The sequence below is a fragment of the Symphalangus syndactylus genome, chromosome 4, assembly GCF_028878055.3.
Source record: "Symphalangus syndactylus isolate Jambi chromosome 4, NHGRI_mSymSyn1-v2.1_pri, whole genome shotgun sequence".
In the NCBI taxonomy this organism is placed as follows: domain Eukaryota; kingdom Metazoa; phylum Chordata; class Mammalia; order Primates; family Hylobatidae; genus Symphalangus; species Symphalangus syndactylus.
In genome coordinates this window covers 43,585,393-43,610,795 of record NC_072426.2, presented here as the reverse complement: position 1 = coordinate 43,610,795, position 25,403 = coordinate 43,585,393, and the positions used below count along the sequence as shown (strand labels likewise).

At 41.3% G+C, this 25,403-nt stretch overlaps 1 protein-coding gene and 1 long non-coding RNA gene across 2 annotated transcripts in view; one reads left to right on the top strand and one right to left on the bottom strand.

Moving 5' to 3' along the window:
- The window catches only part of SUPV3L1 (Suv3 like RNA helicase), a 28,971-nt gene extending 9,544 nt beyond the window's left edge, over nt 1-19,427 (bottom strand). The window contains exons 1-10 of the mRNA XM_055274529.2: nt 19,068-19,427; nt 13,575-13,652; nt 13,109-13,216; nt 11,898-12,012; nt 10,189-10,357; nt 7,852-7,963; nt 4,369-4,446; nt 2,540-2,631; nt 1,069-1,249; nt 425-518 (exon numbers count right to left, since the gene is read on the bottom strand). Coding sequence (XP_055130504.1) covers nt 425-518; nt 1,069-1,249; nt 2,540-2,631; nt 4,369-4,446; nt 7,852-7,963; nt 10,189-10,357; nt 11,898-12,012; nt 13,109-13,216; nt 13,575-13,652; nt 19,068-19,338 — 1,298 coding nt within the window. The 5' untranslated portion in view covers nt 19,339-19,427. The remainder of the gene's footprint in view (nt 1-424; nt 519-1,068; nt 1,250-2,539; nt 2,632-4,368; nt 4,447-7,851; nt 7,964-10,188; nt 10,358-11,897; nt 12,013-13,108; nt 13,217-13,574; nt 13,653-19,067) is intronic.
- Nucleotides 19,428-19,707: 280 nt separating this feature from the next.
- LOC134736343 (uncharacterized) overlaps nt 19,708-25,403 on the top strand; it is a 34,587-nt gene continuing 28,891 nt past the window's right edge. Inside the window, exon 1 of the long non-coding RNA XR_010120298.1 lies at nt 19,708-19,758. This is a non-coding gene — a long non-coding RNA (uncharacterized lncRNA). The remainder of the gene's footprint in view (nt 19,759-25,403) is intronic.

Here is a 25,403-nt window from a genome sequence, read left to right as displayed (position 1 = left end):
AGTTAGCGACTAGCTTGGGCAACAGGGTAAGACCTTGTCACTACCCAAAAAAAAAAAAAAAGAAAAAAACAAAAAACCAGGCTTTGTGGTGTGCGCCTGTGGTCCCAGCTACTCTGGAGGTTGAGGCAGGAGGATCACTTGGGCTCAGGAGTTCAAGACTGCATTGAGCTACAACTGGATCACTGCACTCCAGCGTGGGTAACAGAGCAAGACCCTGTTCCTAAAAAAAGTCCTGGCACTATTTAATATTTTCTTTTTATTTCCCTCAACAGGTGTAGGCAAGATAAATCTCAAATCTAGCCTATAATATTTATTCTCCCAAATCAAAGTGCTTGGTCATTAATGCCAATTAGAAAATTGAAAAACAAAAAAACCACCATTTAACTCACCAAATATTCATGCTTATTAAAAACAAATTACTTACAAATTAAGTCCCATGCCAATTGCATCTGTAGCAACCAAGATTTTGCATGGGTCATTGGGATCATTAAACTTTTTTGCTTGAGCAAGTTTGGTTCCTAAAACAAGAACAATTTATGTTAAATCAGTGTTCTCAGTCTTTTATTACATCAAGCTAAGTACATCTTGGAAACCCTCACCTCCTGTTCTTCCCATTTTTAATGATAAAATCTTTACTGTTTCAAACTTTATTTCTTTATATCTTCAAGGAGCCACTTATCCTTTACATCCATTCCTTCAAATACTCCGTCATATAGCAACACAATCCCCCACCACACTAGCCTTATTCCTGAGGACACAGATTTCAGGACTACAACTTAAAAGGACATGGTCAAGTCCAGATTTCAATGACATTTCTGTAAGAAAATAATAAACTCAACATTTAAGATACAGTCTAATAATAGCAGCAACTAACAAGAACTATAATTAAAATACTTCTATTTCCACTAAGATGAAATAGAAAATTATTTATTTTATATGACGTTTAACAAATTACCAATACATCAAGCAGCTTAATTCAATATTGTTTACTTTTTTATATACATATCTCAACATAAATTGCAAAGATAGGAGATTTCATATCTTATCATGAGGAAAGTCAATAATTACCAGGTGGGAGACTGCCATATATAACAGCTGATTCTAATCCCCGAATTTCAATCTGCCGACTCACAGAATAAATATCATTCTTGCTAAAACAGACAATGCAGTCCCCAGGCCGAAGGTTATCTAAAGATTCTAGTGCATGGTCCAGCACGGAAATGGGGGTAAGCCTCTTATAGTCTCGAACCTACAATAAAGACATGAAATGGCAAAATGACACACCCAACTCAACTTCTTGTGACTAGTAATTAAGTGAAAAGCTTGTAATGCAGTTAAGAGTAGCTAAAAACTGATAAGTACCAATGTTTTTCAAAAGAAAACACAGAAAAACATTTATTTTGATATTATAAGTGTTACCATCACTTCTCATTGGCATCTCTAAATTAATAAGATGAAAAGAGTGTTTCATCTATTTTCAAAGCTTTTTCTCATATATTTCATTTTCATGGCAATGTGTTATGTTCAGAAAGGTTATTAACTGCTATTTCCATTTTATAAAATAGTAAAACTGAGTCCAATAAAAAACTAATGTCTGAGGCACATTTTGCAAGTCTAACCTTCTGTGACTTGTCTAAAGAATGCAAAGCTAAGAATGGCAAAACACAGAATGGACTCCAAAATTTCTTCCACTACATTCCACCATCTCTCCTTGAAAACTGAGCACAAAAATAAAATAACAGGCTAATTCAAAACTATTTCCTTGGCTTATGCTTATAATCCCAGCACTTTGGGAGGCCAAGGTGGGAGAATTGCTTGAGCACTGGAGTTCGAGACCAGCCTTGGTAGCACAGTGAGATGCCCTCTGCTCAAAAAATAAAAAATTAGATGGGCATGGTGGCAAACACCTGCAGTCCTAGCTATTCGGGAGGCTGAAGTGGGAGGATCACTCGAGTCCAGGAGGCTGAGGCTGCAGTGAGTTGTGACTGCACCACAGCACTCCAGCCTGGGTAACAGAGTGAGACCTTGTCTCAAAAATAATAATAATAATAATAATAATTCATTTTATTACAGAACTCTGATAAAGAAAAAGAGAAGTAGGATTAAAAGGAAACCAGTTACTTCCAACTCTAAGAATTTCAAAAAGGAATATAAATGGTGTCTGGCAATTAGATGTGTATCAAAGGCCCCAATATCTGACATACAAGACTTTGAAAATGACAAACTTGCTGGGTCTCCAACTTCTAAGAGTACTGATTTGTTTAATTTGAAGAGATCTACTCAAGCCCCACAAGGTTTTGTCAAGAAGTGAAGAATTTCCTGTACTCTTGGAAGACTTAGGGTGTGACGACCACTCTTGTCAGAACTTCAGATCATGAGGTTCAATTACATATATATGGTCTAGTTGATCACAAGAAAATGAAGCTTTCTTTTTAGTTAAGTTCTGACGTTGGCATTATCTAGGGCCTCTGAAGCCACTGCCTAGGTAGTCTGGACTATCTGACATGCCACCTGGAGAACAAAGCATCTGATCGAATACCTCCACTTCCTCCCCCGTTGTGTACATAAGCTCCGTCACCAGGTCAATAGCAGCAGGTTCTCCACACAAATGAACCTCTTTGGCACACAGTCCTGTCAATGCAAAACTGGGTTTCTTAATTTTAAAGATTTATAATTAAATATACAACATTTTACATAGCCAAAGTACTTTACGTTGGCTTACATATTGCTTTACAACCTTACCAAATATTTTCAAAAATATTATCTCTGATGCAAACTTTGAAATAATCACCAACTTCTAGTGGGCAAAGATTATCCAATTTTTATTAATCTCAGGACTTTTAAATTGCTTTGGCCAAAGTTTCAACTCTATCAGAGTGAAACGAGCCAGGATTAGAAGCTGGCATTTCGATGCTAAGTACTGAACACAGGTCCTATACTTGTATTTTTCAAATTAGGCTCCATGGAATCGCTGAGGTACCTCAGAGGTTGGGGGTTGGAGGGCAGAAGAAACTCCAAGCTCCTTATCCCTGAGCAGATCCACTTCCACGTATTTTACATAACAGGCTTCAATGTATACTCTGTGTTTAAAAAAAAGAGTTCAGCTTTTTTTTTTTCGTGAGACAGAGTCTTGCTCTGTCGCCCGGGCTGGAGTGCAGTGGCATGATCTCGGTTCACTGTGGTTCACTGTAGTATCTCCTTTCCAGGCTCAAGTGATTCTCGTGCCTCAGCCTCTGGAGTAGCTGGGATTACAGGCATGCACCACCACGCCTGGCTAATTTTTATATTTTTAGTAGAGACGGGGTTTCGCCATGTTGGCCAAGCTGGTCTTGAATTCCTTGCCTCAAGCAAGCGGCCAGCCTCGGCCTCCCAAAGTGCTGGGATTACAGGCGTGAGCCACCGCACCCGGCCAAGTTCAGCTATTTGTTTTTAAATTTGAAAACACCTGCCCTAAAACATGATCAAAAATTCACTCCAACATCAAGCAGTAGAAATGTTCACTCATGTCTATGGACCTCAAGAACTCCACTTACAGGAGCTTATCCTAAAGAAATAATTTAAAAAAATAAAAAATAAGCTGGGTGTAGTGGCTCATGCCTGTAATCCCAGCATTTGGGGAGGCTGAGGTGGGAAGAGTGCTTGAACCCAGGAGTTCAAGACCAGCCTGGGCAACATAGGGAGACTATGTCTTTACAAAAAATTTAAAAATTAACCGGGGGCATGTTGGCAAACAGCTGTGGTCCCAGCTACTCGAGAGATCGAGATGGGAGGACTGCTTGTGCCCAGGAGGTCAAGGCTGCAGTGAGCCACAACTGCACCACCACACTCCAACCTGGGCATCAGAGCAAGACCCTGTCTCAAAAAATAAAAAGGTTTGGCCACAAAGATTTTTACTGCAGCATTATTAGTAATAGGGAAAAAAAGGTTCAACTCTATGGAGCAAATTATGGTATTGCCTTTCAATAGAGATATGTGATCATATTAATATGTAATATGAAAAATGTCACATGAAAAACAGAACTGAAAAAAAGCAAGATACAAAATTAGATGTTCTCAAAACACCATATGCACATACAAAAAAAAAGACTAGCATGAAACACACCAAAACATAAATTGTACTTGTGTAAATATGAGATTTGAACATTTTAACTTTAATTACATGGTTATGCTAGTTTTAGCACAGGAAAAAATGGATTTCCCATTATTAAAATAATATTTAGAAAATAAAAATTCATACTTAGTTGACTTTTTTGTGTCAAAAAGAAAGGTTCTAGGTGACTCTATTTGGTTGGCAATGGCAAGCAGATAAAAATGCATCTCAGCACAGATGACATGAAGCACGGGTTTTATAGCATTACGACCACCAACCTAGAAGTGCTCTGGTCCAGGCCCATCCTCTGGCTGGATCTCTAATCATTTGAATTTCATCAATTACAGCCACTTCATCTTAAAATAAAAAAGTTAACATGAGCAATACCATCTACTTAAATAGTATTATAAACAAATTCCAACATCAAAATTCAAGCATCACCATCACCACTACCACCATCATTTACTGGGTTCCTCTTTTCCGGCAGGTTTGTTCTAAGTGTTTTACCTCCTAAGTACCTCCTCCTTAATCCTCACAACAAATCTATGAGGTTAAGTATTATCACTATCTCCATTTGACAGAAAAGTCAGAGGCCCAAAGAAATTAAGTTACTTGCTTTAAGTTATATACTAAGTAAGTGTAGAGATGAAATTCAAACCCAGGCCATCTAGCTCCAAAGTCTATACTCTTTTTTTTATCTTTTTAATTTAGATACAGGGTCTCACTGTTGCTCAGGATGGCCTTGAACTCCTGGGTTGAAAGTGATCTTCCTAACAGTGTCTCACTGTCATACAGCCTAAGTCCAGTGGCACAACCATAGCTCACTGTAACTTCAAACTCCTAGGCTCAAGCAATCCTCTTGCCTCAGCTTCCAAGTAGCTGGGACTACAGGCACGCAGCACCATGACCAGCTAATTTTAAAAACATCTTCTTGGGAGGCCGAGGCGGGCGGATCATAAGGTCAGGTGATCGAGACCATCCTGGCCAACATGGTGAAACCCCGTCTCTACTAAAGATACAAAAATTAGCCAGGTGTGGTGGCATGCGCCTGTAGTCCCAGCTACTCTGGAGGCTGAGGCAGGAGAATCACTTGAACCCGGGAGGTGGAGGCTGCAGTGAGCCAAGATTGCACTACTGCACTCGAGCCTGGGCAACACAGCAAGACTCCAGCTCAAAAAAAAAAATTTTTTTTCTTTGGAGATGAGGGTCTTGCTGTGTTGCTCAGGCTGGCCTTGAACTCCTGGCCTCAAGCAATCCTCCCATCTCAATCTCTTAAGTAGCCAGAATTAATAGGCACAAGTCACCACACCCAGCTCCAAGTCCATACTCTTAGGTACTCTACCACACTGCCTCCCAAACTGAGCAGTTCCACTTGTCCTATTTTTTTGCAATCTAAGAGACAGCCTGGGGAATTTGTCTGATGAGAACTATCACATCTGGACACAAGTAAAAGAAGGCAAGTTCCAGAACAAGGAGGTGACAGCCCTTCATTTACTAATGAAGCATCTCTACCACAGGAAACCAGGCAGCTCTCAGGAGCAGAAAGTGAAGTGGAAGGAATAATTCCTTGGGCCTCAGTCATGCTCATTGTTAGGGGTTTTAAATCCATCGCTATGGCAAAAAGTAGTGTCTCATCTCATTTTCTAAAGCTAAAATGCTTCCAAATACCTTATTCTATTCCCTGTAATTCATATATCATATTTTTACTTTCTTCCCCAAATACTACAGAATTGAAAAGAGAACATTTAAAAATACAATGACACTTAGGAAAGTAAAGAAAGCTAATTTTATATTGAAAAATCATCAGATTAAAAATTACTTATTGAGGCCGGACATGATGGCTCATGCCTGTAATCCCAGAACTTTGGGAGGCCAAGGCAAGGTGGATCGCTTGAGCCCGGGAGTTCAAGGCCAGCCTGGGCAAGGAAGTGAGACCTCTTCTCTACAAAAAAAAATTTTAAAATGCGGCGGGAGGATTGTTTGAGCCCAGGAGGTCACAACTGCAATAAGCCATGATCGAGCCACTGCACTCCCACCTGGATGACAGGAGTGAGACTCTGTCTCAAAAAAAAAAAGTACTTAGTGATCTGGATATGTACAAACAAGACTAGAAGAGAAGACGTAGATAAGAAATTCTGATTTATAAACTTCTGTGCTATTGTACAATATATTACTTTATAATGTATTGATTTTTTAAAATCTATTCATCTCACGAAGTTGATTATTAAAATGAAAAAAAACAAGCTACCAAATAGTAAAGTACCTTCCTATTTGTCCAATATATATACCCACCATGCACACATAACTATATGCATATAGAACATGAACACAAATATTGACAAAGTCTGGAAAATATATAGGGTTAATTAACACCTACTGATTCTGGATAGGTGGGACTGGGAAATTATGTACGTTTGTTTTCTTCTGTTCGCTTGCTTACATTTTTATATTTTCAATAACGAAGACATGATTGCTTACATAATAAGGAAAAAGTTAATTTTCACTTAAATGTTAAGGCCAGGTGCGGTGGGTTATACCTGTAATCCCACTGCTTTGGGAGACCTAGGTGGGAGGACCACACGAGGCCAGGAGTTAGAGACCAGTCTGGGCAACACAGCAAGAACCCATCTCCACAAAAAATTTATTAATAAAAATTAGCTGGGTGTGGTGGCTCACACCTGTAGTTGTAGCTACTCAGGAGGCTAAGGTGGAAGGACTGCTTGAGCCCAGGAGGTCAAGGCTGCAGTAAGCCATGACTGCGCCATTGCACTTCAGCCTGGGTGACAGAGTGAGACCCTGACTCAAAAACAAAACAAAACAACTTTAAATAGAAGCTCATTGTGGCAGTGTACATAACAGGAAAAAACTTTAAACAACCTAAATATCCTTTAACAAATGGGGAACAAATAATTTCAGTCCTAAGATGGAATAATATAAAACAGTTTAAATGAAATAACTACAAATATGTAGCTATAGATACTTCAATAAGACTAGATAGATCTAAACACATTTGTGGAGTAAACAAGCAAGTGGTAGAACAATAATAATATAATAATCACATAAATGTTTTAAAACACAGCAATCTAGAATACTGATAATACATATCAATGATATAATATATATCCTGAAAAGAGACAGAAAAACTATACACACCAAATATCTGTTACTAGTTAGAACAAAAGAGGAGAGAGGAATTAAACTGGAGAGTGGTACAAAGGAAATTTCAATTATACTTATTAACATTTTAGCTCTTTTAAGAGAAAAAGGGAAAGAACTTCAGGTGCAAGCATTTGTCAGTGGTGGCAGGATCACATGTTTGTCATATTTATTCTCTTCTTTTTCTAGATTTTTAAATTTTTTCTTCACACAAAAATATCGTATTTCACATGTTCAAGTGTATTTTCAAATTAAAAATACCATGGCCAGGCACAGTGGCTCATGCCTGTAATCCCAGTACTTTGGGAGGCCGAGGTGGGCAGATCACCTGAGGTTGGGAGTTTGAGACCAGCCTGACCAACATGGGGAAACCCCATCTCTATTAAGAACACAAAAATTAGCTGGGCGTGGTGGCGGGTGCCTGTAATCCCGGCTACTTGGGAGGCTGAGGCAGGAGAATTGCTTGAACCAGGGAGGCAGAGGTTGCAGTGAGCCGAGATAGTACCATTGCACTCCAGCCTGGGCGACAGAGCAAGTCTCTGTCTCGAAAAAAAAAAAAAAATTAAAAATACCAAACCATAGTTTCTTAAACAGCATATACATACAAGGAGTTGTAACACTGCACATCTCAACTGTACAAGAAACATGTGAAGCCTGTTTCCCATTTGGCTGAACTGTCACACGATCTTCACCTGTCACCAAGTCACATGGCACACCCTAGAAAGACAGAAAAAACCCTAGAATTATTGAAAATAATGCAAAAATACGTTTTGGATATTTAACAGAGTGTTCTCTCCACTACCACCAAATTAGTTTGTTTCACAGTTAAAACATAATGTTCCCACGGCTGGACATGGTGGCTCATGCCTGTAATCCCAGCACTTTGGGAGGCTGAGGTGGGCAGATCACAAGGTCAAGAGATAGAGACCATCCTGGCCAATATGATGAAACCCCGTCTCTATTAAAAATACAAAAATTAGCTGGGAGTGGTGGTGCGCAGCTGTAGTCCCAGATACTTGGGAGGCTGAGGCAGGGGAATCGCTTGAACTGGGAGATGGAGGTTGCAGTGAGCCGAGATCATGCCACTGCACTCCAGCCCCTGGAGACAGAGCAAGACTGTCTCAAAAAAAAAAAAAAAAAAAAAAAAAAATTCCCAATGCTTTTTTCCCTTTTATAAAAAATAAAGTAAAATAAGAGCCACTCTCTTCCACAACCTGGGTAAACCTGGAAACATCTCAAATCAGCTAAATCCTCAGGTGACAAAAGCATGAGACACTGCAGCAGTTTCACATTTTAACTTCGTACATCTCTGAACTATTTGACTTCATTAAAATGAGTTGTTTCTATATTCAAGAAGAACATTATAAATACAATTTAAGAATGTAAAGACCTCCTATTATAATTCCCTGAGACGGACCAACATTAATGCTGTACCAGGGTGATCAACCATTCTGGTTTGTCTAGGACTAATGGGTTCCCCAGAATGGAGGATTCTTGGTGCTAATTCTGGAGAAGTCCAGGCAAACTGGGATGGCTGGTCATAATGGCCTGAATCTAATCATGGAGAAACACCAGACACATCCAAACTGAGACAGTTCACAACACAACTGACCTGTAGTCTTCCAAAATGTACAGGTTATGAAAGACAAAGGAAGACCGAGGAACTGTCCAAGATTAATGGAAACTAGAGATATGACAACTAAATACAGTGTGAGACCCTGAAAAGAACCCTGGAGGGGTGGAGGATGGGGTGTAATTGGACAATTGATAAAATTTGAATATGGATTGTGTATTAAGTAAGAGTAATCTATCAATATTAAATGTCCTGCTTCAGACAAATATCCTGTGGTTACGTAAAAGTCTGTTCTGAGGAAACATATTCTCAAGTATTTACAGATAAAGAGGCATTATGTATGTAAATTACTCAAACTGTTCAGAAAAAAAAAAAAAAGAGAATGCAAATTACCTACCAAAACTGGTTAAACTCACATTATAAAGTCATAATAAAACAATGAACCAAAATGTAGCCCATTTAGTGAAAATGATGCCTCAGACCACAGGGCTTCAGTCCTTTCAGTTTTGAAAAGGTGGCTTCAGTCTTTATCATTAGTTCTAGCTGATAGCATCAGAGGTCTAATCTATAAAAGGTAAATTAAATATCATAGAGTAGTGCTTAACTCTGAGGGGGAAAAGAACTACAGAGTTTTGACTACAGCAACAATATTTTATTTCTTAAAAAAGTAAGTGGAGCAAGTATGATAAAATGTTAAGATATGATGAGGTGGTGTAATAGGTTCAAGCTTATTTGTATGTTACTTTCTGCATTTCTCTACATATGTAAAATGTTCTTTAATGTTGTATTTCATTCACTGTACTGGCACATGTTTTCACGTTTTTGTATCTCTGAAATCAAGATGCATCTTAAGAATTGACAGAGCCGGGCGCGGTGGCTCACACCTGTAATCCCAGCACTTTGGGAGGCCAAGACGGGCAGATCACGAGGTCAGGAGATCGAGACCATCCTAGCTAACACGGTGAAACCCCGTCTCTACTAAAAATACAAAAAATTAGCCGGGCGTGGTGGCGGGCGCCTGTAGTCCCAGCTACTGGGGAGGCTGAGGCAAGAGAATGGCGTGAACCCGAGAGGCGGAGCTTGCAGTGAGCCGAGATCGCGCCACTGCACTCCAGCCGGGGCGACAGAGCGAGACTCCATCTCAAAAAAAAAAAAGAATTGATAGCATGTCAGAGTCAGCTGGAAGCATCTTTTTCTTTCTTCCTAACTGTATATAAAATAATGGTACATCTTACAACTGACAGCCTCTTAGATATGATGAAATATGGTAATTTCTTGTTAACAGTAAATTACTACAAACATCTTTTCCCACTCCCACCAAAAAAGAAAATTAAGAAAAAAACGAGCAAATATTTGGTAATATACTGACAGCAGCATTACTCTTTTCGAAGATCTCATGTGCCAGTAATTTTAGAGGGCCACAATACACTCCAGACTTTGCTGAGAAGTATTTCTGGATTGCGTGATAAGTCTTTCCACTGTTTGTGGGGCCTGAATGAAATATTATCTTCCGCTGCATGGCTCTAGCATCTGGGTACCTAAAACATGAGTAAGTAAACAGCTTAATCCATTAACCTCAAAATCCATCCTGGCAAAGATAGCAAATGAAACAAATTCCAAATGAAATGTCCTCTTAATATTCACAAGATCAAGTCTTTGAAAAACTAAACAATGGGTTTCATATCCACATTAAAATGACTGGTTTCCAAGAATGGCATTTACTAACTAGAGGACAGAAAAACCCAAATGCAAATTAATGTCTTGGATATTTTTCCCATTGTACAAATCTCTTTTTCTCAGCGGTTACTAAAAATAAATTTAAGCTGCTATCAGTTCCATACTATGTTCACATCATTCCCACAGCTCTAAACACATAACTCTAAAGGCAAACATTCCTAGGCCCCTGAATTCCAACATATACAAATATAATAACAGAGTCTTCTACCTCTGGCCATAGTGGAATAACTGGCACTAGACTTGTCCTCCCACTAAAAACAAGTACAGGTGAGGCATGGTGGCTCATGCCTGTAATCCCAGCACTTTGGGAGGTCAAGGCAGGAGGATCACCTGAAGTCAGGAGTTCGAGACCAGCCTGGCCGACATGGTGAGACCCCGTATCTATTAAAAATACAAAAATTAGCCAGGTGTGGTGGCACATGTCTGTAATCCCAGCTACTCAGGAGGCTGAGGCAGGAGAATCACTTGAACCTGGGAGGTAGAGGTTGCAGTGAGCCGAGAACGCACCACTGCACTCCAGCCTGGGTAACAGAGTGAGACTCTGCCTCAAAAACAAACAAACAAACAAAAAAAAAACCAAGTACAAAGCGGGGCAAAATACATGCAGTAAATGTGTGGGGACACGGGCCACAGGCAGTGCAGGACTGCAATCCTTGAAAGAAAAGAACACTTGGGATGAGCCGTACTGCACCCCAGCAAGGCATAGGGAGGTGAAACCCAAGCAGAATATGACAGTCCCACTGAAGCGAGCAGCAGAGATCAAGTTCAGAGCTGCTTTAGCAGCTAAAATGTGAAGAATAGAGTGTGGAAGAGAAGGGTGCATAGTGTGGAAGAGAAGAGTGTGGAAGAGAAGAGAGCCCAGAAGTCTGTGTGGGGGTTCCCTGTGAGTTCCTGGCCAAGGGCTGGGCTAACCATGTACAAGGTAAGAATCGGCAGGGTCCAGGAATGAGCAGCCTACCAAGGGTTTGAGTGGAAAGTCTCAAAGATGTCTCAAGTGCTAGGGGATGTTGCAGTTCCGGCCATGGTGGAAAGAACTCATTAACACCCAGGCACTCAGCTAAAACACCAGGAAGGCCATAGTTTAGACTTAAGGACAACATCCTTAAGTCAGGGCTATTCTAGATCTGCCCTAATAAAACCTAAAACCACACTCAATCCGGATCAAGGTGAGATACCAGTGAATTGCCTAAAAGAGTTAACTGCCTCTTTTTATTTTAGGAAAACAACCTAATCCAGACTCCTTATAATTTGTTATCTAGAATACAATAAAAAAAAATAATGACCACGAATCATCCAAGATTAGAAACTGAAAATTTCAAATCCACAAATGGAGAAACTAACCAGTTAGGTGGTATTCTTAAGTCACTGATTTTACGTAGATCATCCTTACAGTCCAACACAGGAAATATTTGTTTGGCATGTCTCAAGAAAAATGGAAATAAATCATCCACATGAGCTGGAAAATAAAACACTGTATTAACATGTGCAATCAACATAAAATTCGTAACTAAATTTAGTGAAATCTTTTTTCTCAACAAGCTAAGTTGCGGGGGCATTGCCAGGGTAAAATGAAAAGTCCTCTCCGGGCACAGTAGCTCGCATCAACAATCCCAGCACTTTGGAAAGCCGATCTGGAAGGACGGCTTGAGCCCAGGAGGTTGAGGCTACACACTGAGCTGAGACTGAGCCACTGCACTCCAGCCTGGGTGACAGAGTGAGACCCTGTCTCAAAAAAAAAAAAAAAAAAAAAGGGAAGAAAAGAAAAAAAAAGTAGAAAAGTCCTGAAGTTACGGGCCTTATCCTTTTCTGGGATCCTGTTTTGTCTTACTTTTTCCTTTTAATTTCATTTATATTTTCAGGAAAACAGGAAATTGGCTAGCAACCACCACGCTCTACTCCTTTAGTACAAACAGGCAAAGATTAGCATTGGCAAAAGTTAAATTAAAAATAAAGAACCTAGACATGTACATTACAGAGATGAAGGCGCAAACATTTTTTAAACCTCGAAAACCACAGACAGGCAAAACATGTGTTTGTTCCTCAGCAAGAATTCTACACATCTTAGTGGCTCTGAGAGGAGGCTGGGGCATGTCCCATTCTGCGTTGTATCCTCAGTGCTGGGCACAAGGTACAGGTCTAAGAGTCAAACACATAACCAAAGCCAAACTGCCTGTGGGAATAAAATTATAATATTTTGACTTTTTTTTTTCTTTTATAGCAAGAACTTTGTCCTGCTATGAGGGAGAAGGAAGCCAGTGGCAAAAACAGATGGAATCTGCTATGCACTAATTCTAACTTGTGTGAGAGCTTATTTCACTGGGCCCCAGTCTTCCTCCAGTCTAAGACATATGCGTGATGTCATAACTAGCTCAGGGACCCAATATAAAAGCAAACAACCTAGAAGTCATCCTGTCAAAGCACTGAATTATTTACAGAGGATGTTACCAGAAACATTCTAAACCAAATAAGCCCTTCTAGAGAAATGAGCATGAAGTTTGAGAAGAAACAGAAGGTATGTTCAACAGGATTTTAAAAAGTCTCTAAACACTTGCCTGCACCGAAGCAAATATCATTCAAAACAATGTGAATGTCCACATCCAGGGAATGAGACTGCATAATATAATTTCTAAAGCTTATGAAAGCTTGGTGGAAGAGACGAGCTGTAGAAACACAAAAAGATGTAAGGTGTAGTTCTCATTTTAAAAAGCACACAGACACACCACACCAAACTCATCAAAGAGTCTTTTTTTTCTTTTTGGTAGTACAGCTGGTTTATTACGATCTGGGCTAAAACTGAAGTCCTAGCACAGCATGAAGGAAGGCCACAGCTGCAGCTCCTCTGCTGTGCAGTATGGCTCACCAGGTGAGCCTCGCCAGTCTCCCACCCAGCCAGAAGCAAAGGGCAGGGACGTGTCTCCAGACTACGACAGCCAGGTCACACAAGGGGTCACACAATCCTGACCAAGCTGTACTGTAAAAGGTAATAAAATACCTCTATGAAGATGTTTTGGGCCTTACCATCAAGTCCATAATCAGCACCCAGTTCCTGAATTTCTTTCCTCTTGTAAAATTTGTCTAAGACCTTCTTTACTTCATCTAGAAGAGAGATGTCAAAATTTAACGTGTTTCCTTATCTTAGATAAATGCTGGAAAAAAAAGCAAAAGAAACTTGAAGCAGTAACACTAAAGGCAGCAGTCTAATGAGTGTTGCAAGAACTAGAAGGTTTTAGTCAATCCTTCTTTATGAATTGATACGCGATGGGAGTGTTAAGAAAAATGATCGAGTCGGCCGGGCGCGGTGGCTCATGCCTGTAATCCCAGCACTTTGGGAGGCTGAGGCGGGTGGATCACGAGGTCAGGAGATCGAGACCATCCTGGCTAACATGGTGAAACCCCGTCTCTACTAAAAATACAAAAATTAGCCAGGCCTGGTGGCGGGCGCCTGTAGTCCCAGCTACCCTGGAGGCTGAGGCAGGAGAATGGCATGAACCCGGGAGGCGGAGCTTGCAGTGAGCCGAGATGGGCCCACTGCACTCCAGCCTAGGCGACAGAGCTAGACTCCACCTCAAAAAAAAAAAAAAAAAAAAGAAAGAAAAATGATCGAGTCAAATAATGCAGCACCCTGTTATACCACAGAGGAATGAGCGATGCACTCCAGGATCAGAGGCAGCCTCAAGCCTTCACCAGGCCACTTATAGGTAGAGAGCCACACTGTCATTCACTTATAACCATTCTGCACATCCAAACAGTGAGCAGCTAAAACACATCCAGAAAGACAACCAATATAGCAAGGACCAGATCCTCATGCTTAAGGAAGCCAGGCTGATCTTAAGTTTGAGGATGATGATTTCAGAGATAAAAGATTACACTCGTTTTGTGCTAGATGGCATAACTAAAGTCAGTGGGAGCAGATTTCAGTGGAATTTATACAAAAACTTCCTAACAATTAGAACAGTGAAAAGTGAGAGCTCCTCGCCAATGGAATTACTCAAGCAAGGGTTAGATGACTGTCAAGGGTGACAGCAGAAAAATGTCTATGCTATTGGGAGATAACATGCCACTATGAATCAATAATCTTACAGGTAAAAGTATTTTAAACTAATGAAGCTGAGATTGTATTATGGTTGTATATGTTAAAATACTACAGCATTATTCAATAAACATTTTACTGACTCAGTCACACACTATGTATTTCTAGGAGGAGAAGCCACAATGAGGACACAGCCTTTACCCATGAAATTCAGAAAGGCCAAGTGACCTGTATTTTTACCTTTCACAAACGTGCCAACCACATTTTCACACACAACACTCATTGAAGAAATCAAGCCTGAACAAAGCATTCCACTAATAAAACTTTGTTTGACAGAATGAGGAAATTTCAGAATCACTAGATCTGCCCACAATTAAATATGAGATACACATACACACACAGTGTGTGTGTGTGTGTGTATATATTTATATTTCAGATCACAGGCAGATTTCTGGGTCTCTGTTACTTTGTGCCAAGTAGGAACAACAGTTTCTTTTTTTCTTTGGAGATGGAGTTTCACTCTTGTTGCCCAGGCTGGAGTGCAATGGCGCAATCTCAGCTCACTGCAACCTCCGCCTTCCGGGCTCAAGAGATTCTCCTGCCTCAGCCTCCCAAGTAGCTGGGATTACAGGCATGCATCACCATGCACCATGCCCAACTAATTTTGTATTTTTAGTAGAGACAGGGTTTCTCCATGTTGGTCAGGCTGGTCTCGAACTCCTGAGGCTGGTGATCTGCCAGCCTCAGCCTCCCAAAGTGCTGGGATTACAGGCGTGAGCCACTGCACCTGGCCAACAATTTCTTGGTACCAAGGGTAGAAAAACCAATGACAAATAAAAGATTGGAAAAAGGTACATGCCATTGCTTGGGAAAATTCTGCTGACCTATAAACTCAATACAAACTAAAGACAGATCACATTTATTTAGAATTAACCTATTTTCTGTGACTAATACTACGGTGTTATATAAGATTCATGCTGCTTTACTCAAATTAAAATGCTTCCAAAATGTGAAATTTCTCATTATGCTAAATAAAAGAAACCAGTTACAAAAGACCACATACTATATGACACTATTAATATGAAATACACAAAACAGGCAAATCAACAGACAGAATGTGGATTAGTAGTTATCTAGAGCTAAAAAAAAAAAAAAGATACTGGGGACTGGGGGACTAGAGAGTGACTTGCTAATAGATATCAGGTTTCTTTTCAGGGTGATAAAAATGTTCTGAAATGAAATTATGGTGATGATTGTACAATCCTGCAAATATACTAAAACCCAGTGAATTATACACTTTTAAAGGGTGAGCTTTCTAGTATGTAAATTAAAATTGTATCTTTCTTTTTTTATTTGAGACAGGGTCTCACTCTTGTCACCCAGGCTGGAGTGTGGTGGTGCAATCTCGGCTCACTGCAACCTCTACTACTACCCAGGCTCAAGCAACCCTCCCACCTCAGCCTCCCAAGTAGCTGGAACTACAGGCACACACCATCATGCCTGGCTAATTTCTGTATTTTTTGTAGAGATGGAGTTTCGCCATGTTGCCCAAGCTCATCTTGAGCTCCTGGGCTCAAGTGATCCACCCTCCTGGGCCTCCCAAAGTGCTGGGATTGACGGCGTGAGACACCACGCCCAGCCTAGTCTTTTTAAAAGAACACTCTGACTGCAGGTAGAGAATAGAAACGAGGGATCAAAGGCATATGAGGAGACACATAAGGGGCCATATGTGCAGTCCAGTCAAAAGATGAAAGCTGGCAATTTAGACTAAGCTGGTTGCAGTGGAGAATGAGGGAAATGAACGAATTAAATATTTATGAGGTAGAATCAGCAAGACTCATCAACCGGGCTTTCTCTGATTGTTAGATGTAGGGGTGAGGGATGGAAGAACAAAGACTACTAGCTTTTGACCTGAGCACCTGGAGGAGCAGGCTGAGGGGAAGGTAAGTTGTCTTGACATGCTAAAGTGAGGTGTGTGTAAGAAAGACAAGTGGAGACACTTGGTAGGCAGCGAGATACATAGGTCCAGGGTGAAGGAGAGAGGTCCAGGGTAGAGACAAAGATCTGAGAGGAATACTGAATTAGTGATGGGGAGAGAGAGAATGAGACACCCCATAGAGAGCACAGAATAAGGCAGCAAGGTGACGCAGGACAAAGCCTTTAAGTACCTCAATTTTTTGGGCTATGAGTAGGCAAAAGAGATTGAGAAGTGACAGCTTCTTGTCCTGATTGCTAAGCTAAGTGGAAATCTGACACCTTAACCACATGGCTATATCAGAGTGTAGTAATTCACCATCTTCTGTAGCCCCTCCTGCCATGCTGAAAAATCATTCTAGTAAATTCAACATCTGGACCAATCCCAGTCAAAGGAGATGAAAAATCACCTGGCACACAGACCCAATGAAGTATCTAAGGATTCTCCACCAGAAGAAAATCTAGTGCTGACAAACCCATGTCTTTATTCTATCTTCTTACAGGAAGCAGCAAAGACATTTACATTTTCAGGTGAATTGGAATAGCTGCAGAAAATAAGAATTTAACAATATTTGAATACAATAAGGCAAATTATCTCATCCAAATTACCTTATGCCTTCAAATAATATAAAATAAATGGAAAATTGTTCTTTAATGGGTAAACTATTGTTTGAGTTTCAACTCTACAAGATGAAAAAGTTCTCATCTATTTCACAACAATGTCAATATACTTAACACTAGTGAACTACGTGCTTAAAAACAATTAAGACTGGCTGAGTGCAGTGGCTCAGGTCTGTAACCTCAGTGCTTTGGGAGGCCATGGCAGGAGGATCCCTGGAGCCCAGGAGTTTGAGACCAGCCTGGGCAACATAGCAAGACCCTATCTCTACAAAAAATTTAAAAATTATCCAGGCATGGTGGTGCACACCTGTATTCCTAGCTACTTAGAAGGCTGAGCCAGGATTGCTTGAGTCTGGGAGTTGGAGGTTACAGTGAGCTATGATCATACCGCTATACTCCAGCTTGGGTAACAAAGCAAGACCCTGTCTCAAATAAAAAAAAAAAAAAAAGTAAAGAAAAAAACTAAAAAAAAGTTTAAAAGAGTAAATTTTATGTATTTTTACAATTTCAAAATAAATAATAGTATAATTACATTATTAAAATAACACATTCTCTGCTATGGTTTGAATGTCTTCTCCAAGACTCATATTGAAATTTAATTGCTATTTTAACAGTTGAGAGGTGGAACTTTTAAGAGGTGATTAGGACATGAGTTTGCCCTGGTGAGTGGATTAATGCCATTATCACAGGAGTCAGTTATCACAGGAAAAAAAGGATAAGTTCAGCCCCCTTTCTCTGTCTCACAGGCTCACTTGCCCTTCCACCTTCCACCATGTGATGATGCAGCCAAAGGCCCTCATCAGATCCCGGCTCAGAACCATGAGTCAAATACACCTCTATTGTTTATAAATTACTCAGTCTCAGGTATTATATTATAACAGCAGAAAATAAAGACAGTCTCCCAACTCCAAGTAAAGTGAAAGGCCTTGCTTAACACTGGAAGAATATGTCAAAGAGTAGCATATACTGTGAGTTCCATCACATGTTTAGTGAAAGTACTGTACTTCTGCTCTGAAAAACATATTGTAGTCTATATTTTAGATTTACAATAGGAGGCACCAATGTCGCTTGTTAAAGTGAGACATTTCTCCTCCTATTCCTGGAGACAATTCTGGATAGCATTTCCTCAACCTCCCATTTTCATATGGTCAGAGGAAACTCCCTTACCTCCCTAATCATCCCGAAACTCACCTTGAAAACATTCACATGCCTCTCTGTCAACGAATCCATCCAAACTTAAGTTTTGCTGAGCAAAGCCCGCTGCCACTCACTGATGCTACCCTCTTCTTTTCTCTCTGGAGCCGGGAACACCCTACCTTGTTCTAGACCTTGTCATGTTCTACCTTGTATTACCGTTCACTTTCCCTACACGTGTCTTCCCCCACGATACCGTTACGTTTCTTAAGAGGGGATATGGATCTGAGTCTGGTTCCTCTTGGCAAGCACCACACAGCCTAACAGCGTGGTATGAGTCGGCGCCTCCTCAATGACAAAGAATCCAAAAGAAGTCTCCGCTGGCTTTTCACTGCCACATCCCATTCGGGGGCGGGAGAGAAACAAAGAAGAATGCAAGAAAGAGCTGGCGTCTACCTAACAACTCAAAAAAAGTCAAATCTTCCCAACATACGAGTGTTTAAACCATTCAGAGAGCAAGGCAGTAAAAGGGAAAAGGCCGCTTCTGGGACGAGGCGCTAAGAATTAATCAGACACAGTCCCAAGCTGTTTGAGGGGCTCACACACCAGCGAAGGAGGCAGACACTGAGAGGCACGATGACAACACTCGATGGGACCAAGGATCCCCAGGGGAAGGGGGTGCAGCTTCCTACCAACCAGCCTCGGCCCAGCAGACACCACCCCCTGCCGCCCTCGGTAGTTCCCGCACTCACTCTTGTCCAGAGGCCGGGTTAGCTCGGCCCCGACATCGCCATCGGCGCTGGGGCCCTGAGGTTTCACAGTCAGGGGCACGAACAAGGACGTGTTTGGTATTTTGGAGCCACCGGAGGCAGAGGAGGAGGCGGTGGCAAGGACAGAAACTTGCCCCAGAACCCCGGGAAAGGGCCCAAAGTGGGGGCGAAGGGAAGAGCAGATGGCTGCCCGGTGGCCAGCCTGGCGCCCCGCCGGGAGCCGAGCCCACAATAGGGCACGGGAGAAGGACATCGAGGCCGCAGGTTCTACAGGTACCAGTAGCAGCCGCGGACACGGCGGCGGACAGTGACGCGCACCTCCAGCGCCTGCTGTCCAGAAAGACCCAGGCCGAGCAGGTAAGCTGCCCGGGAAAACGCCTGACCGTTAAGGAAAAAGCCGTGCCGTAAGGGTGTTCTTTCAGGGAAAAAGATTAGAAGGGAAAACCGCTAGAGATAATTCTCGTTCTCTTTCTCTGTTTTGTTGGTGATTGGGACCAGCTTTCCCTAAAGAAGGGAAAATAATCAGGCATCTTTGGGATATCATAGATGAGCGGAGGGGGCCTGCTAGTCGTGTCACGTGATGCAAACTAGTACTTGGGTAAGCAAGTGTCCAGAAGCACGTGGGTGAGCAGTGAGCGAATAGATGGTGGAGCAGCAACTGCGAATGCTCAGGGTACGAGTGTGTCTTGCGGACTCAAACACTAGATAGCATTTCCCAAAAGTTTCTTGCATTGTTAACCGTCTTTCCTGATATGGTAACGTTAGCGATAATAACTTGATATGCCCCTCAGAAATGTTGCTAAGAAATATTGTTGCATTACTAAGCCCCTTGTATTACATAAGTACTTTTGCTTTAATGTGAGCAGTTTGTGTACATCATCCTAGCAGCTATGACCACATAGTTGTGACCACATGGCAAAAATACGTGCTCTGTACCCCAGCCATAGTCTAGTTCCATTGCATTTGTTGAATACCGTGTCCTTATGTGAGGCTGCAACATGTTAAATTCACAAGTTTAACCCGGGCGTGGTGGTTCACGCCTGTAATCCCAGCACTTACGGAGGGCGAGGCCGGTGTATCATCTGAGGTCAGGGGTCCGAGACCAGCCTGGCAAACATGGTGAAATCCCGTCTCTACTAAAAATACAAAAATCAGCCGGGCGTGGTGGTGCACACCTGTAATCCCAGTTACTAGGGAGGCGGAGGCAGGAGAATCGTTTGAACCTGGGTGCCAGAGGTGGCAGTGAGCCGAGATCGGGCCACTGCTCTCCAGCCTGGGCAACAGAGTGAGACTCCGCCTAAAAAAAAAAAAAAAAAAAAAATTCACAAGTTTAGCATTTCCACATCTCTTTATACTTACATCATTAAGATCTTACAACTTGAAGGAACGTGTTATGTAATATACAATACTGTGTGTCTAATAGGATTCCAGTAACAATTTGCCACGTGCCTTTGATTCACAAAATAATTTTTAAACATCAGGGATACAAGGAGACAGTCCTTTGCTTTCAAAGTTTCTGATCTGGTTTTGGTAATAAGAACAGTACACGTTAAATAATGCACTTATTGCTCTAATAGACTAATGGCAGTTCAAAGAAAGGAGCAATTTTAGATTGGTAAGGAGATTTCTGCCAGACTTAAAAGTAAAACATATAGAGAAGCGGTAAGTAAATTCTAGTCGGAAGAAACGACGTAAGCAGAGGCTTAACTAAGGAAAAGACATATTGAAAAAAATGTAAGTAACAGAGTTCACGCAGACCTAATTCTATGGCTTACAAGTAGTAATTATATTTTTGAGAAGAGAAATCATTCATTAGGAAGTACCTAGGATAGACTAGGATCAACACAAATATGCAGGGAGGAAAATTACAACTTTAGCAACAGTTCTAGCTGAAGCTGGTAGATTCCTGTGTCTGAGTTATGATGGAGACCATGTATGTGGAATGGGAAGGTTTTACAAGACTCCTTAGATAATGTAGTGAGTGACTATGCTAGAAAATGTCAATAAACAATGATGTCTCGTCAGATTTGGAAACTAGGAGAATGAAGGATAAACCAAACATTTAATATGTAACTGAGGCAAGCACTATGTTGTTCCTTTTAATCTTTTAATATGCTTGACAACCATTTAGAGGTATTATTGTCACCAGGTTAAGTAACTTGCGCCAATAAGTGGTAGAGTCAGATACTAATCTAAATCTTTTTTTTCTTTTTTTTTGAGACAGAGGCTCACTCTGTTGCCCAGGCTGAAGTGCAGTGGTGCAATCATAGCTCACTGCAATGTCCACCTCCCAGGCTCAAGCAATTCTCATGCCTCAGCCTCCAGAATAGCTGGGACTACAGGCCTGCACCACAATACCTGGCTAATTTTTGTATTCTCTTTAGTTTCACCGTGTTGGCCAGGTTGGTCTCAGAACTCCCGGCCTCAAGTGATCCACCCACCTCGGCCTCCCAAAGTGCTGGGATTACAGGTGTGAGCCACCATGCCCAGCCAGTCTTTCTGATTTCAAAGCAAATAGGTGGGCTTTTTGGACCGGAGCAGCATATTGGGCCATAATCAACATTTGTACTAGTCTTTTTTTTTTTTTTTTTTTTTGGAAGGGTGATCCTGAACTCCTGGGTTCAAGCAATCCTGCGTCAGCCTCCTGAGTAGCTGGAACTACAGGTGCATGCCACAGCACCTGGCAGTTACTAGTCTTACAGATCTAGCCCAACCCTAGTATAGTTTTACAGAAAAATTCTCAAAACTATTTTAACTGTAATTTTGTTTGCACCTCCTTGCAGGTAGAAAGTGCAATCTGAATTTTGTGATAGGACATAACAGGCTTTTCCTTTCAGCCATTTGTTAAGTTCTACTATAAACATTGAAATGGGAAAATTCAATATAAAATTTTTGCTTTTACAAAAAAGATGTCATATCTATACTGATTATGTCGTATTTATAGCAGTAAGTGTAATCAGCACCTAACACATATTAGAGCCTCTATAAATGTTTTATTTTGCTTGTTGAATGGATTAGTGCAGTAACTATGTAAATGGTATCCTCCTATACTTTGCCATAGCACCATAATGATCTTTTGAAAACACAAATCTGGTAAGTTACTGCTGCTTAGAGTCCTTTGGTGATTCTGAATAAATGTTCAGATAAAGCCCATATTCCATTGTACGGCATCCAGGTTCTGTGCTACATTGGTTGGCCCTATATGCCTCTTCCAGCTTTATTTCTACTCCCCACATCTACCATTCTATTCATGCTGGAACTATACACCAGTTATATCATCGTTTCTCACCTCTGTACCTCTGAACACACTGGGTGCTTCTCTTACACATCACAGGTCCCAGTAGAGGCTCTATCATAGAATGAAAACTATCGTAATTGTGTCTCTGGGTCAGTGGTTCTTAAACGTTAGAGTGCAACAAGATTGTTGGGTCCGATCCCTGAAGTTTCTGATTCAGTAGATCTGGAGTGGGATCCGAGAGTTTACATTTCTAAAACATTTCAGATGATGCAACTCTGCTGGTCTGAGACCACACTTTTGAGAACCACTGCCCTGGATTAAAGTTCCTTCAGGGTAGGGCCAAGATAACACTTAGTCCATTTTGCATTGCTATAACAGAACACCACAGACTGAGTAATTTGTAAAGAAAATGAATTTATTTCTTACAGTTCTGGAGGCTAGGAAGTCCAAGATCAAGAGGCTGGCATCTGGTGATGGCCCTCTTGACATAACCTGGTAGAAGGCATCACATGGCCAGAGAGCAAGACCTTGTGTGTCATCTCAGGTTTCTCTTTTCTTACGAAGCCACCAGTCACATCATGGGGGACCCACACTAAGAACTTTTATCTAATCCTAATTACTTCTCAAAGGCCTCACCTCCAATCAATATATAAATTTGATGATTAAGTTCCAACACAAAAAATTTAGGGGACACATTCAAACCGTAGCAAGCACTAACTGATAGTCTGTAAATATGCTAATGAATATTTACATGAATACGGAAATATTTACATGAATATTTACATGAATACGGAAATAAATAGGAGAAGGGGAAAGGAAGTGGGAGAAGATAACCTAGGTGGCAGAAATAATACAAGTTAATTTCTTCTTCGCCTTTGCTTTTGCTATTAACAAAATCTGGTGTAGGTTTCACAAAAGCATATCCTGTAGATTACTCTCTCATACCTTGTCTACCAAATTTTGTAATTTGAAGTTTCTAGTATTTTCTGACATTAAGGTTATCATGATCTAGACACTATTGCTTATCCTAAGTGAACTTTTAAGATTTACTCTTAGCTGGGCACAGTGGCTCACGCCTGTAATCCCAGCACTTTGGGAGGCCAAGGCAGGCGGATCATGATGTGTCCGGAGTTTGTTCCTTCTGGTGGGTTCGTGGTCTCGCTGATTTCAAGAATGAAGCTGTGGACCTTCGCAGTGAGCTTTACAGCTCTCAAAGGTGGCATGGACCCAAAGAGAGAGCAGCAGCAAGATTTATTGTGAAGAGCGAAAGAACAAAGCTTCCACAGCGTGGAAGGGGACCCAAGTGGGTTGCTGCTGCTGGCTGGGGGCTGGGGTGGAGGGGAGGGTGGCAGCCAGCTTTTATTCCCTTATTTATCCCCACCCATGTCCTGCTGATTGGCCCATTTTACAGAATGCTGATTGGTCCATTTTACAGAGCACTGATTGGTCCATTTTACAAATCTCTAGCTAACCACAGAGAGCTGATTGGTGCGTTTTTACAGAGTGTTGATTGGCACATTTTACAAACCTCTAGCTAGCCACAGAGCACTGATTGGTGCATTTTACAAACCTCTAGCTAGCTAGAGTGCTGATTGGTGCATTTTACAATCCTAGCTACAGAGTGCTGATTGGTGCATTTTAAAATCCTCTTGTAAGACAGAAAAGTTCTCCAAGTCCCCACCCGACCCAGAAGTCCAGCTGGCCTCACCTCTCAATGAGGTCAGGAGATCAAGACCATCCTGGTTAACACGGTGAAACCCCATCTCTACCAAAAATACAAAAAATTAGCCAGGCATGGTGGCACGTGCCTGTAGTCCCAGCTACTCAGGAGGCTGAAGCAGGAGAATCGTTTGAACCTGGGAGGCAGAGGTTGCAGTAAGCTGAGATCACACCACTGCATGCCAGCCTGGGTGACAGAGCAAGACTCTATCTCAAAATTAAAAAAAAAAAAAAGATTTAGCCTTAGAATCATGAAATGTTAGAGCTGAAAGGGATGGGGCACCTGTCGGTTGCATTTGTAGAACTTGTACAGATGGTACCCACATGGTCCTGCTCTGTCTTGCTTTGTTTCCAGGGCATAATACCACTCCTGGAAAACCTTTGCTTTATTCTAACACTGAGCTGCGTAACAGTTCTAATCCATAATTGTTTTATATTTTATTTTATTTTATTTTATTTTTATTTATTTATTTTTTTTTTTTGAGACGGAGTCTCACTCTGTCGCCCAGTCTGGAGTGCAGTGGCGCAATCTCGGCTCACTGCAAGCTCCGCCTCCCGGGTTCACGCCATTCTCCTGCCTCAGCCTCCCTAGTAGCTGGGACTACAGGCGCCCACCACCACGCCCGGCTAATTTTTTTTTTGTATTTTTAGTAGAGACGGGGTTTCACTGTGTTAGCCAGGATGGTCTCGATCTCCTGACCTCGTGATCCACCCGCCTCGGCCTCCCAAAGTGCTGGGATTACAGACGTGAGCCACCGCGCCCGGCATTGTTTTATATTTTAGACCTGTATTTTTTTTCTAAATGAGAGCATCTTTAATTTTATAATCACTTGTTTTTGAAATCCCTTAGCTGTCTAAAAGCCTGGGCTCTCAAAAGAGCTAAAAAATCCCCTTCCTGGGAGCAACCAGGAAAGACTGACTTTTATCCTGAGACAATAAATGGGTACCACACGTGAACAGACTTTGTAACAAAATTTTATCTTCCATCTATTTTCATAAAAGCTTTTATCTTTTCTAAGTCATTTGTTTTCCTGTAAGTACTCTTACGCCCCACCACTTCCCCTATGTTTTTTTGTTTTTGTTTTTGTTTTCGTAGAGATGGGGTCTTGTTATGTTGCCCAGGCTGCTCTCAAACTCCTGGGCTCAAGTGATCTTCCCACCCTGGTCTCTCAAAGAGGCACCTGGCCACGTCTCGTTTATTTAATTTGCAGGCCCCCAAGAACTCATCCTAAGAGGATAAAAGTTTTTCTTCCCCAGCAATATCAAAACAATGAGAAAATTCATTAGTGAGAGAAATAAAAATTTTAATGGTTTAGATCAGTGGTTCTCAACTCTGGGTAGATTTTTGAGATGTGGTGTCT